The sequence below is a fragment of the Myxocyprinus asiaticus genome, chromosome 40 (genome assembly GCF_019703515.2).
Source record: "Myxocyprinus asiaticus isolate MX2 ecotype Aquarium Trade chromosome 40, UBuf_Myxa_2, whole genome shotgun sequence".
Taxonomy (NCBI): Eukaryota; Metazoa; Chordata; class Actinopteri; order Cypriniformes; family Catostomidae; genus Myxocyprinus; species Myxocyprinus asiaticus.
The window spans coordinates 15,364,642-15,379,164 of NC_059383.1; the positions used below are offsets into that span (position 1 = coordinate 15,364,642).

A 14,523-nucleotide genomic window follows, 5' to 3' on the forward strand; every position below is an offset into this window, starting at 1 on the left:
TAACAGTACTGATTGGCATTTTCAAGGCTTTGGATATCTTTTTATATCCTTTTCCATCTTTATAAAGTTCCATTACCTTGTTACGCAGGTCTTTTGACAGTTCTTTTCTTCTCCCCATGGCTCAGTATCTAGCCTGCTCAGTGCATCCACGTGAGAGCTAACAAATTCATTGACTATTTATACACAGACACTAATTGCAATTTAAAAAGCCACAGTTGTGGGAAATTAACCTTTAATTGCCATTTAAACCTGTGTGTGTCACCTTGTGTGTCTGTAACAAGGCCAAACATTCAAGGGTATGTAAACTTTTGATCAAGGCCATTTGGGTGATTTCTGTTATCATTATGATTTAAAAAGGAGCCAAACAACTGTGATAATAAATGGCTTCATATGATCACTATCCTTAAATAAAAGACAGTTTTTAAATGTTCAAAATCAATGTCAAAATTTCACAATTTCTGCCAGGGTATGCAAACTTTTGAGCACAACTGTATATAAAAAAATGTACTGTATATTTTACAGTTAATATTCATTAATCAATTAACGTTTTATTTCTGTTGCATTTTTACGGTCTTTTAACGTTAAAATTACAGACATTTTTTTACTGTGTAAGACAACAAGCAGTCTAACGTTAGCTATGTGGAAAAAAAGCAGGTGATCGGTAGCTAGCAGTTACTAATTATTTTTTATTTTCGAAAATAATATGGGGAAAATCTGAGTTACATTCTGTCTAAAGATACAGCGTCTCCACCCCACGATCACTGCTGCTCAGACTCTGGCTCCAAATGATGAAGCCAGCACAAGATAGCAGTGCCCATTTCCGGGATGTTTTGGCTTCATTTTTGTACAGTGGGAGGAAGTGGAGACGTGTCATCCATCTTTATATACAGTCTATGGTGTGTACACATACCTATTGTACATGCTATTTGGTACTCAAGGTAGCGCTGATGTTTCAGTGATTGACTTGATTTACATTTGACATTGCTATTTGATGAAGAAGCAACATGGAAGTAAACTATAGCAAGTACAACACATGAATAATGACAAAATATATTCTATTTTATATGACAAAATATATTATATTCTATTATTTTCAAATTTTGTAAAAAATGCTTTGAAAATTTCACACTATCAGAGCATTTTGTAGATCCATTTGTGATAGATACTGTATAGCCTAAGTGCCGGGTCACTAAATAATGTTTAACAAATGGCCATGCATTAAAGGGTTAATCATTTTTTTTTTCATTACCGATGATATTATCAGCATAACAATTTAAGTGGAGTTTTGAATTGAAAATTTACCTTGAATTTTAGTATTCCTCAGTGTTTGGTTAAACCCTTTTGCTTAAATGAACGTCCAATACAAGATAAGCTCAATCAACAGCTTTTGTAGCACAAAGTTGATTGGATGTAAATTTACACAGATAAGGTTAGTAAGCAATTTAATCACACTAAATTCATGTTTACACATATAATGTTTACATCTTGGGGCCATCATTTTATAACCGAGTGTATTTTTTAAGTTGGACTGGCCCCTTTCACTTCCATTGAAATGCCTTACGTAACCACAATTTTTGCCTTTTATTTAAATAAACAAAGGACGAGTCAGTTTTGTGTGTGTGTGGTAAACAACATTATGCCACAAATTCTCAACTTGTATTGAACCCGTAACATTCCTTTAAAGGGATAGTTCACTCACAAATTTAAATCCTTTCATCATTTACTCATTATGTTTCATTGTTTTACATTTCTAAAAAGCAAAAACTTTATTATTTATAAATTGGATTTTGAATTCCAGATTTTCAATCTCAAACTTTTGGACCCAACTGTATACTTTAAAACTCAAGGACAGATGTCTTCACTTGAGTGTACTACATCCAAAGTGTCTATGGCATTCAAAAGTCTTAAATCTCCTTTTACAATGATGTGGGAATGTCTTTTTTAAAACCCTTATACAGAAGGTGCACATTCCTAGAGAGGTTGATGTCATTGCTAGCCAGCAGATGCGCCTAGAAACTGGACTAAGCATGTCAAAATGAGATTCCTCCAGCAGTCTGTGGTTCAAACGCAGTGTCCATTAGAGGGTCATGGGAAAGTTGGGCTAATGTCAAACAGGAAAAACAAACAGCTTCAAACTGGTTTCAGTTGTAGTCTCAAGAAAGGCATTCTCATTGCTGGAGGCCTGTAGATGTAAGTGCTCCGTCCAACATAAATAGGTGGTGTCATTGTGGGCACAGGAAGTGGGGGTCTTGTCTACAGTAAACATCTTTACTCAGCCTCATTTAAAGTCATTGGATGGCCCATATAAATAGAAATACCCAGAATGTTTGTTTGTTTTTTGTTTTTTTTTATCTGTGGTTACATGCCTACTCACAATCATCAGCTTTATTACGCTCATCATTGATGGTCCCTCAGTGACAAGTGTGTACACACAAAGTGATTCCTGCTCAGCTGAGTTGAGTCACTGATGAGTCATTTAGTTCATTATTTCCTATATGTGCTGAATTTTTACTATAGATTTTCAATGTTGTAGGAACAAATTATACTTAATATCCACCAAAAACATTCATTTTCATAATTTGTGAAGGATTTTTTAAATATAATTTTTATGTTTCACTATCATTTAACCCCAAAATTGGAATTCTCTCATCATTTATTCACCCTTTATGCTGTCTCAAATTCGAATGACTTACTTCTGTAGAACATAAACAAAGATATTTTCATTGATGGAAAATGTGTCCATACAGTGCAAGTCAATGGGGTCCAAAACTTTCAAGCTCCAAAAAGGAAATATAATTATAATTCATATATAATTCACCTTTATCGTTATATGCAGATAATTTCAAAACGGCCAAATATCAGCTGACTAAGCGGCCTGGCTGAGATATCAGTCAATCAGCTGAGAGTACTGCACTCTTATTGATTGCTGAAAGACATATATTCCAAACTATTTAAAAATGTACTTATAAGGAATACGAGTATTTAAATATGCAAGGTATGGGGATATGTCGAATTCTGCGAATAATGGGCATTTGAATTCTGCGGAAATTTGTGTGGATTTATACTGAATTGTGTGAGTGAAGTCTGTGTGGGCCTTAACTTGACTTCAATCCTGATTACTTGAAAGAAAATGAGTCTGCCATCTACTGATTAAACTTCCACAGCAGCATTCTTTCTGATCTAATAAGTCAAAATAAATGAATTAAAGCACTTCTAATGCTTTCATGAGACTTACATGGTGTTTGTTTACAAGTCTGATGTTTTATATAACATTTTATCTCTGCAAAAATCATTTATCACCATAATTACAGTACAGGAAATTCCAACTTCCCCCCTTCCCTTTTTTTTTTTTTTTTTTTTTTTTAAAGGAAGGGAAAAAGAAATTTGACAAGGAGACCGAGAAGTATTACACAGTTTTGGAGAAGCACTTAAGCCTGTCTTCTAGAAAGAAAGAGTCCCTTTTGCAGGAGGTAACTTGAATGTTAAATTATTGCTATATATGAATAACAGAACACACACAGAATACAAAGTATATTTTGATCATATTACAAATACAGATAACACTTTACAATAAGGTTCCATTCATTAACATTAGTTAATGCATTAGGGATCAGAACAAACAATGAACAATATATTTTTTTACCACGTTTATTAATATTAATATTAGTTTTTATTTATTTATTTATTTATTTATTTATTTTTCATTTTGGAATGCCCAATTCCCAATGCGGCTTCACTCCATCCACCGCGGCATCCACGCACAACTCACCACACGCCCCACTGAGAGCGAACCATATTATAGTGACCATAAGGAGGTTATCCCATGTGACTCTACCCTCCCTAGCAACCAGGCCAATTTGGTTGCTTAGGAGACCTGGCTGGAATCACTCAGCACGCCCTGGATTCGAACTACCGACTCCAGGTGTGGCAGTCAACGTCTTTGCTCGCCCCCCATACCCCCCCCCCCCCCCATATTAATGTTTGTTAATAAAAATGCAATTGTTCATTGTTAGATTATGCTGATTCATGGTGCATTAACTAATGTTACAACATTTGGTTTTAAAAAAGTATTAGTACATAGAGAAATCCATTTTTATTAATAAATGTTGTAAAGGTATTGTTTATTGTTAGTTCATGTTGACTAATGTTGTTGACTAATGTTAACAAATGGAACCATATTGGAAAGTATTACCCAAATACATGGCAACTATTTGTTTTATTCTCAGTGAACAGCTTGGTTATAAATGATTCTTTTATAGGCAGATGCCCAGATAAATAAGGAAAGGCAGGTCTTCAATGATGCCTCTCTGGAATATGTTTTCAAAATCCAAGAAGTGCAAGAGAGAAAGAAATTTGAATTTGTTGAGCCGGTAAGACACTCCAATTTCTATATCATAGGACAGTGCTTTGAATGCAAAGGAGAAACATGGACACTTTCAGATACAAAATAAAAATAGAGAAACGTTTCGACATTGCTTTGTAATCTGTTGGCATATCTTGGAAGATCAGCAGTGTCGCTTCTGTCACGATGGCGTCAACGACCCAGTGGGCGATCCTCTGTTTGGAGACAGCGCTTCCTTTCCGAGCTGCTCGGGGCTTCTAAAGCTCTGCGTGCGATCCAAATAGATGCGTAAAGCACACACTGGACACAGGATCAGACAGAAACATTATGATTAATGCCACCAAAACTCCTACACCAACTTGTCTGAGATATCAACCTCAGAATATAGCAGATATAGTAAAAAGGTTAAACCTAGACTTAAAGGGATAGTTCACCCAAAAAAGGAAATTTCTTTCATCGATTACTCACCCTCACTTTGTTCCAAACCCTTATGACTTCTTTCCACCATGTAACATATTAGTCAGAATTAGGGATGCATGATATATCGGTGGCCAATATATTATTGGTAGATAACTGGGAAAATCAAAATATTATTGTGACGCAGATAATGTAATTACCGCCGATATTTTCATTGATAATTTGTTACTGTTTATTTGCTTGTGGCTGAGAATTTCTGACTGCCTGCGGCTTCTCTACCTCAGGCAGGGACTTGGGCAGTCTGAAGCGACAGTATGCAAATGAGCAGTGTGTGAGTGAGAGCCAAGATCATGTCGCTCGGTGAGGATTATTTCAACATCTCTGCACCTTGTTACGTTGTTTTGGGGCTATTTTTTCTGGTGTAATCTGCTGTAAGACAAGCCATTTCCAATAATCTGTTTATGTTTCATGAGGCAATAAACAAAAATGCGACAAAAACCTTTATGTATGTTTCTTGGGGGCAGTCTTTTCTGCGTATTCATGAAACAAACAGAATGTGGGAAATAGCATATTTTTACTTGCAGCACAGCATAGCGATTAAAATGAGCCCAAACACAACCTTACACGGTTCAATTATCTTGAAATAATTCTCACAAAGTGACTCGAGATGGATAAAACACTGGTTTGTGAGTGAATTTTAAGTATTGTATTTACTTTTCTAACATTATGACACATGGCTATTCCATCCAAATGGTGTTACATATACCCATTATGATTGTTGTGTTCACATTTCATTAGTTATAAAATGGAACTGTCACAGATCAAGGTTATAATAGTTTTAAATGTTTTTGAGTTTTTATTTCTAATTTGTTTTAAATGGGGGGTGGGGGGGGGGGGGCAGTCAGAATAAATTACTGGATATTATATTGTTTCTATTCTCTTTGTTTAATTTCATGCATTGGTAACACAACGAAAACGAAGGTTCAAATGTGTCATAATGGAAGTCCCAGACATGGCTAGCGCGTTTTCTATAGGGTGACCTGATTTCGCTGTCCATCTCATTGGCTAGATGATACTCTTGAATGTATTTAAATAACTGCTTTGTATCTGCTCTGTTCTAACTTTTTAAACCCTGATGAAGGCTTGTGTGCCTAAATGCGTCAGTTTTTTATCTAATAAATTTCTCCCTTCAACAAGTGTTGCTGAATTTATCCTCTTCGATTGTCTTCTCCATGTACCTTGTCTGTAGGTGAAGTTGCACCAGACTGATTACTCTACTGACCAGATTTTGAAAGTCTCAAACTGGGACACCTGGGGGGTTTGCGATACATATATATATATATATATATATATATGCACACACTACCGGTCAAAAGTTTTGAAACACTTGACTGAAATGTTTCTTATAATCTTAAATATCTTTTGATCTGAAGGCGTTTGCTTAAATGTTTGAAATTAGTTTTGTAGACAAAAATATAATTGTGCCACCATATTAATTTATTTCATTATAAAACTAAAATATAATTTAAAAAAAAAAGTTTTTGAAATTGATGACTTGGACCAAATAATAAAGAAAAGCAGCCAATAAGTGCCCAACATAGATGGGAACTCCTTCAATACTGTTTAAAAAGCATCCCAGGGTGATACCTCAAGAAGTTGGTTGAGAAAATGTCAAGAGTACATGTCTGCAAATTCTAGGCAAAGGGTGACTACTTTGAAGATGCTAAAATATAACACAGTTTTGATTTATTTTGGATTTTGTTTAGTCACAACATAATTCCCATAGTTCCATTTATGTTATTCCATAGTTTTGGTGACTTTACTATTATTCTAAAATGCGAAGAAAAAAAATTATAATAAAGAATAAGTGTTTCAAAACTTTTGACCAGTTGTGTGTGTGTGTATATATATATATATATATATATATATATATATATATACATACATACAAGCGCTTGCAGGTTCACCACCTGATCCCGAAACGGGGTCGTGGGAACCTTGGGCACATAGCCCGGTTGGGGTCTCAGGATCACATGAGAGTAACCCGGACCAAACTCCAGCCATGATTCGCTGACAGAGAACACCTGCAGGTCCCCTACCCTCTTAATGAAAGTGAGCGCAGTCAGGAGGGCAGTCTTCAAAGAGAGTGCCTTAAGCTCAACTGACTCCAGAGGCTCAAAGGGAGCACCCTGTAGACCCCGAAGGACTACAGAGAGGTCCCACGAGGGCATGAGGCGCGGTCTGGAGGGATTCAACCTCCTAGCACCTCTTAGGAACCTGACGATCAAGTTGTGCTTCCCCAAATACTTACCATCCACTGCCTCGTGATGTGCCGAAATGGCGGCTACATACACCTTCAAGGTGGAGGGGGACAGCCGCCCCTCTAGCCTCTCCTGCAGGAAGGAAAGCACCGATCCGACTGCGCATCTCTGGGGGTCTTCATGTCGGGAAGAACGCCACTTCAAGGCATACAGGCGCCTCGTAGAGGGAGCCCTAGCCTGAGTGATCGTGTCTACCAATGCGGGTGGTAGGCCACTTAGGTCTTCCGCATCCCGTCCAAGGGCCAGATGTGGAGATTTCAGATGTCTGGTCGCGGTTGCCAGAACCTGGGTGGGCGCCTGGCGAACTGAATTGCGTAGCAGAGTCGGACAGTCTGGGTCAGCCATCGTGATGGGTTGGAAAGCGCGAGCCACGCATCCAAACTCCGGGCGAGGGGGACCAAGGGGATAATCACATCGGACGTACCAGCGGGTGGGGCCTCACCGTGGCGCAGAGCCTGAGGTGCCACGTCGAGGGGGCTCGAACCCCGTAGCCGTGCTGAGTCCAGAGACATCGAAGCACTTACCTGGCTCCTGACGCCCACCATAAGATTGGTCGAGAAGGGGGAGGAGATACATCGTCCCCGCAGTCCATCGGAACCAACCCGGTGTGGGCATGTTTGTACCACAGCTGGGTGCGCAGGGGTGGGAGGTCCGCCGCTGGAGCGCCAAACCTGCCAAAATGGGACGGTGGACGGTGGTCATGACGATAGCCGTGCGCACCTGACATGTGACCCAGAGAACAAGGAAACCACTCTTTTGTTGAAATTTTGGGTACCGCAGTCTCTTGGGCATGCGGCAAAAGATGAAACAAAAGATTCTCCTCCCGCCCTCCACCGGGGGACGGAGTGGTCTGTTTACCAGCTCCATAAAAGCGGGTCTCCTCGTCCCTGGGTCGCCCGTCTCGGGCACTTCGAAGCCTTCCTAGGGTTCTTGGCGGCCGGCCGTGAGATGGGTGGCGTCTGCTTCTTGCTGTGGGCTCCACGGCGGGCCGGGCCGCGGGGCGGGCTGCGGCGGAGCAGGTGCTGTTGCTGCAGGAGGACGCCCTTGGCGACGAGCAGACAGGGTGCAGGGTCTTGAGCCACACCGGTGCAGGATGTGCTGAATGGCCTCTGTCTGCTGCTTCACCGCCGAGAACTGCTGGGAAAAGTCCTCGACGGTGTCGCCGAACAGGCCAACCTGGGAGATGGGGGCATCAAGGAACCGTGCCTTGTCAGCCTCTCTCATGTTGACCAGGTTGAGCCAAAGGTGGCGTTCCTGGACCACCAGGGTGGACATCGCCTGCCCGAGAGACCGCGCCTTGACCTTTGTCGTCCGGAGAGCGAGGTTGGTTGCCGAGCGCAGTTCCTGCATCAATCCCATATCAGAAATATCCTCATGCAGCTCTTTTAGTGCCTTGGCTTGGTGTACCTGCAGGAGAGACATGGCATGCAGGGCGGAGGCGGCTTGCCCAGCGACACCATAGGCCTTAGACCTCAGAGACGACGTAAACTTACAGGCCCTGGACAAGAGCTTCAGGCGCCCATGCCAGGTGGTGGTGCTCTGCGGGCACAAGTGCACCGCAAGCGCCTTATCCACCTGGGAGATCTTGTCAGCTCCTCGTGCACTTCCGGGAAGAAAGGAACCAGGGCGGGGCGTGGCCGTGAGCGGCTCTCTGGGCCCAGGAACAATCATTGAGCCGCGAGGGTTCAGGGGAGAGTGGAGAGTTCCACACTAGCCCGACACTCGCGGCTGCCCGGGAAAGCATGTCCGTCATCTCCACGTCGACCTGAGACTGGGTGACCACACCCGAAGGGGGAAGCCCAGCCAAAGCCTCCGCGTCAGAGTGGACAAGCCCGCTCTCCGATGCTGTGCTCGATAGCTCATCATCTTCCCGGGCCCCGAATAAGAGGTCGAACTCACCCTGAGACGAGCCGGCGGTCTCATCCGAGAGCGTGCTGAGGAATGGGAGGTCCGTGGGGGGTTACCCGGTGGAGGTGGTCCCATTGGAGTCCCCAGATCGCCCCCAGTGCTAACCGATGCGGCCTCATACCCGTAGGTAGAAGGACCGAGGCAGGGAGCCACTGGGGTGGCTTGCTTTCTTACGAAGGCAAGCCGCGACCGCAACGTTACCATGGTCATGTTCTTGCAATGAGGACAAGACCCATTCACGAATGAAGTCTCCGCGTGGGCAGCGCCCAGACACGTAAGACAGCGATTGTGGCCGTCAGAAGCGGAGAGATTACGACCGCAACCAGGAATAACACACAAACGAAAAGGCATCTTTAAAAAGACGTTCCATGTGTGCCGCTCTTTTAGAATTGAAAATATACTCTTTTATTAGAATATACTCTCTTTTTTTTTTGTTCTGCTGATACACCCAGGGGCGTTCTCTGCACTCAGAGGGGGAGAAGCCGCTGAAATGCATCGTAAATCCAGCAGTTTGAGGTGAACGGTAGAGAGAATTAAATTCAGTGCACTGAATGCCACCGCTCGGCTCCGAAGAGAAAATCTGAATGAGTGGTTGCATACCAGCTCCTTTTATACCCGTATGTGCGGGGGAGTGGCATGCAAATTCCACTTGCCAATTCCCATTGGCCTTTTTTCAAAAAGCAGAGGTGTTTGGGGCTCCCAAGAGTGACCCCTAGTGTCACTACATCGACACAACATCGAGTGAGTGACGGATAGGGAACTAAATATTGTTTAAGATTATTTTTATTTTAGTTTTTTCAGAGCCATAAAAATTTATTTTAGTTTAGCTTCAGTTTTTCCAATTGTTGATTTTTATTTTTGTTTCAGTTTGACATTTTTTTTTTTTTTTAGATTTAATTTTAGTTTTTGTTTTAGTTTATGATAATAACCTTGTCACAGATGAGTGCTGGAATAAGTGTGTGAATGACACACTTAAAGGGATAGTTCACCCAGAAATGAAAATTCTCTCATGATTTACTCACCCTCATGCCATCCCAGATGTGTGATTTTCCTGTGTGAGCAGAACCAAAATGAAGATGTTTATAAGCAGATTTCAGCTCAGTTTGTCCATTCAATGCATGTAAATGGGTGCCATCAGGCTGCTGGCTGTTTAACGGTCCAAAAGACATATTTAGGCAGCATAAAAGTAATCCACATGACTCCAGTCTTCTGAAGCAAATCAATGGGTTGGTATAAGAAACAAATCGATAATTAAAACGTTTTTAACTTTATATCGTTGCTTCTGCCCAGAGCTAGATTGCTGTTTGAAATGAACTAACTCTCGCGTGACGGTCATTCCTCTGTTGTGTACAAAGAATGCATTTCCGACTTCTCGCGTGAATGCACCATAGCACTTATGTCACTGATGTATCGACTGCTGGCAGGAAGCGATTTTTTTAAGTTAATAAATGTTTAATTATCGCTAGATTTTTAACACAAACATATCGATTTGCTTCAGAAGACATTAATTGATCAACTGTAGTCGTTTGGATTACTTTTATGCTGCTTAAATATGCCTTTTGGACTGTCAAAGAGCCAGCAGCCTGATGGCACCCGTTTACATGTGTTTTATGGACAAACAGAGCCGAAATCTGCTTATAAAAATCTTCACTTCGGTTCTGCTGAAGAAAGAAAGTCATACACATCTGGGATGGCTTAAAGGTAAGTAAATCATGAGAGAATTTTCATTTTTGGGTGAACTAACCCTTTAAGCGCAGTCTGGCTGCTGGCATAAATATTACACCATGTATAGAGATTAGGGTTTGTGTTGTGTTTTTTGTTGTTTAATGTTCATTTCATGCTGTTTATCACCTCATGTTGGTTTAATGCATGCATTATTTCATCTGTAAGAAGTTTATTATTCTCTCTGTTAGCATTTCATCAGGATTACAGTAAACACTCTCTGTCATTTATTTCTCATTAAAATCAGCATACATCTTTAATATGGGCACATTTCTGGTTCATGTTACATCTGCCAAACCCTAAATAGCAGCATGTCCAAATTTAAATGACACCTATTTTTCAAATGAGAAGCATTTAATGAATTATCTAGCTAATCAATGTTAAATGATAAAAAATTTAAACCTATATATTTTTTTTTTTTTTTTATATATATATATATATTTTTTTAATATCTTGTTATTGGTTTTTGTATCGGCCACAATGAGCTGTGAATTATCGTATCGGCCCAGAAATTCCATATTGGTGCATCCCTAAACAGCCTTTGTCACCATTCAATTTCATGGCATCTTTTTACCTTATAATAAAAGTGTATGTGACTGAGGCTGTCAATCTGTAACATTCTGCCTCCATTGGTGTTCTACGGAAGAGAGGAAGTAATTTGGTGTCGGAACAACATGAGGGTGAGGAAATGATGATAAAATGCTTATAATTGGGTGAACTATCCTTTTAAAATTAACTAATTTAACTAATTAACAAGCGGTGCAAGGTTAGAAGGGCCAAACATCAGCACATTTATTAGCATGCATAGCCTCACTGATTCAAGCAGCAAAGCAAACAACTTCTGTGAATATAAAAGATGCTTATGACCAAAGAATTTCGACATCAGTTTTGTAATGGTTTCATAGAGTATTTTTAGACTTCTTAAACTTTGAATTCAAATGACTGTCTGTGTCTGTTCCTCTCAGCTCCTGGCATTCCTCCAGGGATTGTTCACCTTTTACCATGAGGGTTACGAGCTGGCACATGAGTTTGAGCCATACAAGCAACAACTGCAGTTCAACCTTCAAAACGTAAGAGCCAAACCCTGCCTTCAGCTGACGACGCCTGGCTGATCAGTCTGACAATTGAGCCAACAAAGCCTGTGTTTGTATAAGTGCTTCTATGAGTGTTTGTATAAATGACAAAGAACTTGGAAAGATATAATAAAGACTAAAAGTGGTTGTTGATGCAATGCTATGTACAGTATATTAAAATAACACTCACTATTCCTATATTTATTGCTGTGTATGAAAGGAACTTTACTAGAACCAATAGACTGTTGTTTTGATGTTCTCTCTGTAGACAAGGAATAATTTTGTGAGCACAAGACAGGAAGTGGAAAATCTGATGAGAAGGATAAGGTCTGCGGAGCAGGACTTTAAAGCCCCAGGACAGTGGACTATGGAGGGCTTCCTCAATGTCCAGGAGAAGCGTGAGTATCCTCAAAGCTCTTGGGTTAACGTAACAGATCTGAACAAGCACTAACACTCCTCCCTGTCACGTTGTTGGGTTCAAGTTAAGTTCAGAAAGATTAAATTGAATTAAAGATTTACATTCAACTTTGAATTTTGGCATATACTGTATTTGTTAGAAATATAAAGGAATTGTTCACCCAACAATGAAATTTCTAGTATTATTTACTTGCCATAATGTCATTTCTAAACCTGTCTGTCTTCTATGGAACACAAAAGGTGAATTTTAAAAAGTCTTTACTGGGTTTATTTGCCATATAATGATAGTGAACAGTGACTCTGAACAGTGGTCTGTCAAGCTCGAATAAGGAAAAAAAAAACACCATTAAACCGCAGTAAAAGTAATCAATATGACTCTATAATATATACTTGAATCTATACTTTCTATTGATGCCCTTCATTCCAAGTCTTCAAAAGCAATATGATCATTTTGAGTGATGAACAGAGTGAAATTTAAGTCATTGTTCATTCTCAAATCAGATCAAATTAATTAATAAAGCACTAAAATCAAATATGGCTGCTATGTCAACAATGTCAAACCTCATTGGGTCTTGTGACATAATGATGTTTCATCACATGTTTGACGTTAATGACGTAGTCGCCATATTTGATTTCAGAACTTTATTAATAATAGACCTTTTTCACACTCCGGGTTTTGGAATGCGGAAGTAAACTTTTGCAGGGTAAACTTCGACATTGGTGAATGGGAGATCACAGCAGATATTATTTTCACTTTTCACCCATTTGCTCCAAGACCAAAAGACAAACTCCACTATTACATTTTAATGACTTTCCAGAAGAGGAAAAAATAGAGATTTGTGGATTAAGACAGTAAAGTGGGAGAAGATGCCAAATTTATTGTCACTCTCTCAACAGCTGTAATAGAAACCCCCTCGCAGCTGTGGTAATTAGTTTTAAAAAAAACGAATTCCAGGGTAATATAAAACATATGTTATACATTTAAACTCAATATTTAAATAATGTATAATATAAATGTAGAAGTTCCAATAAAAGGAAGGAATTGGGAAGCGGGGTGGCATTCCGGGTAAGTTACTTTTAATGGTCTTTAGCTTGACAACAGTACATACACTTTTAGCTTCACAGCACAATACACTTCAGCCCCACAACTAAATACACTTCAGCTTCACTACTAAATGCACTTCAGCTTCACTACTTCGGGTTCCTTGGTTCCCGTCTCTCTCTCTCACTGGCATTCTCGGCGGCCTTTTCAAGCCCATCTCCATCGTCACTGTAACGAGACACAGGTGTTACGTATCATTAATCACCAGGCCCTTACTGCTTCCTCTCACCCCAGTGACAGACACATGACCACGTCCCGCTCCACATACCCCCACCACCACCCGACTCAGGCCCGGGCAATGTCCGGCCCAACCCCCTCTCTGATGCATCTGTCTGTAAAATGAAAGGGAGAGAAAAGTTAGGAGAATGTAGGAGCAGACCACCACAGAGTGCAGATTCCACTCTCGTGAAAGCCTGTTGGCACGCCTCCATCCACTGGACCGGATCTGGTGTCCCCTTTTTAGTGAGATCAGTCAAGGGGCTGGTGACATCATAAAAATTAGGCACAAACCTTCTGTAAAAGCCAGCCAACCCCATAAACTGTCTCACCTCCTTTTTGGACATGGGATATCAGCAGGCCGCTATCACTGCATTTTTATCAATTTGGGGTCGTACCTGCCCATGACCCAAGTGGAAGCCCAGATACCGTACTTCCACCCACCCAATTGCACACTTTCTCGGGTTTGCCGTGAGTCCCGCCCACCTCAGCGACCTCAGCACGGCTCTTAGATGCTGAATATGCCTCTGCCAATCATTACTGTATATGATAATGTCATCCAGCTAGGCAGCGGCATATGCGGCGTGTGGCTGGAGGATGTTATCCAATAAGCACTGGAACGTGGCAGGAGCCCCGAACAAACTGAACGGAAGAGTGACGAATTGGTGTAATCTGAACGGTGTGGAAAAGGCAGTTTTTTCTCGGGATAATGGAGTTAAGGGGATCTGCCAATATCCCTTAGTTAAATCCAGTGTCGAATAAAATTGAGCCGCACCCAACTGATCGAGCGGTTCATCAATTCGGGGCATTGGGTACGCATCAAATTTAGACACTGTGTTGATTTTTTGGTAATCAACACAGAACCGGACTGACCCGTCACTCTTAGGTACAAGAACAACTGGGCTCGCCCAATCGCTGTGCAATTCTTCTATTACCCCCATTTCGAGCATTGCCTCTAATTCGTCCTGAATCACCTTTTTCTTGTGCTCAGGTACACGGTATGGC

General features: G+C 40.9%; 1 protein-coding gene across 8 annotated transcripts in view; it reads left to right on the plus strand.

Moving 5' to 3' along the window:
• Window positions 1–14,523, plus strand: part of LOC127430504 (rho GTPase-activating protein 42-like) — a 59,279-nt gene that overhangs the window by 21,984 nt on the left and 22,772 nt on the right. For 5 of the 8 annotated variants that reach the window (XM_051680322.1, XM_051680323.1, XM_051680325.1 and 2 more), the window contains 4 exons: window positions 3,369–3,470; window positions 4,260–4,370; window positions 11,676–11,780; window positions 12,052–12,181. In XM_051680322.1, coding sequence (XP_051536282.1) covers window positions 3,369–3,470; window positions 4,260–4,370; window positions 11,676–11,780; window positions 12,052–12,181 — 448 coding nt within the window. The remainder of the gene's footprint in view (window positions 1–3,368; window positions 3,471–4,259; window positions 4,371–11,675; window positions 11,781–12,051; window positions 12,182–14,523) is intronic. The other 3 variants (XM_051680326.1, XM_051680328.1, XM_051680329.1) reach the window with 1 other exon arrangement.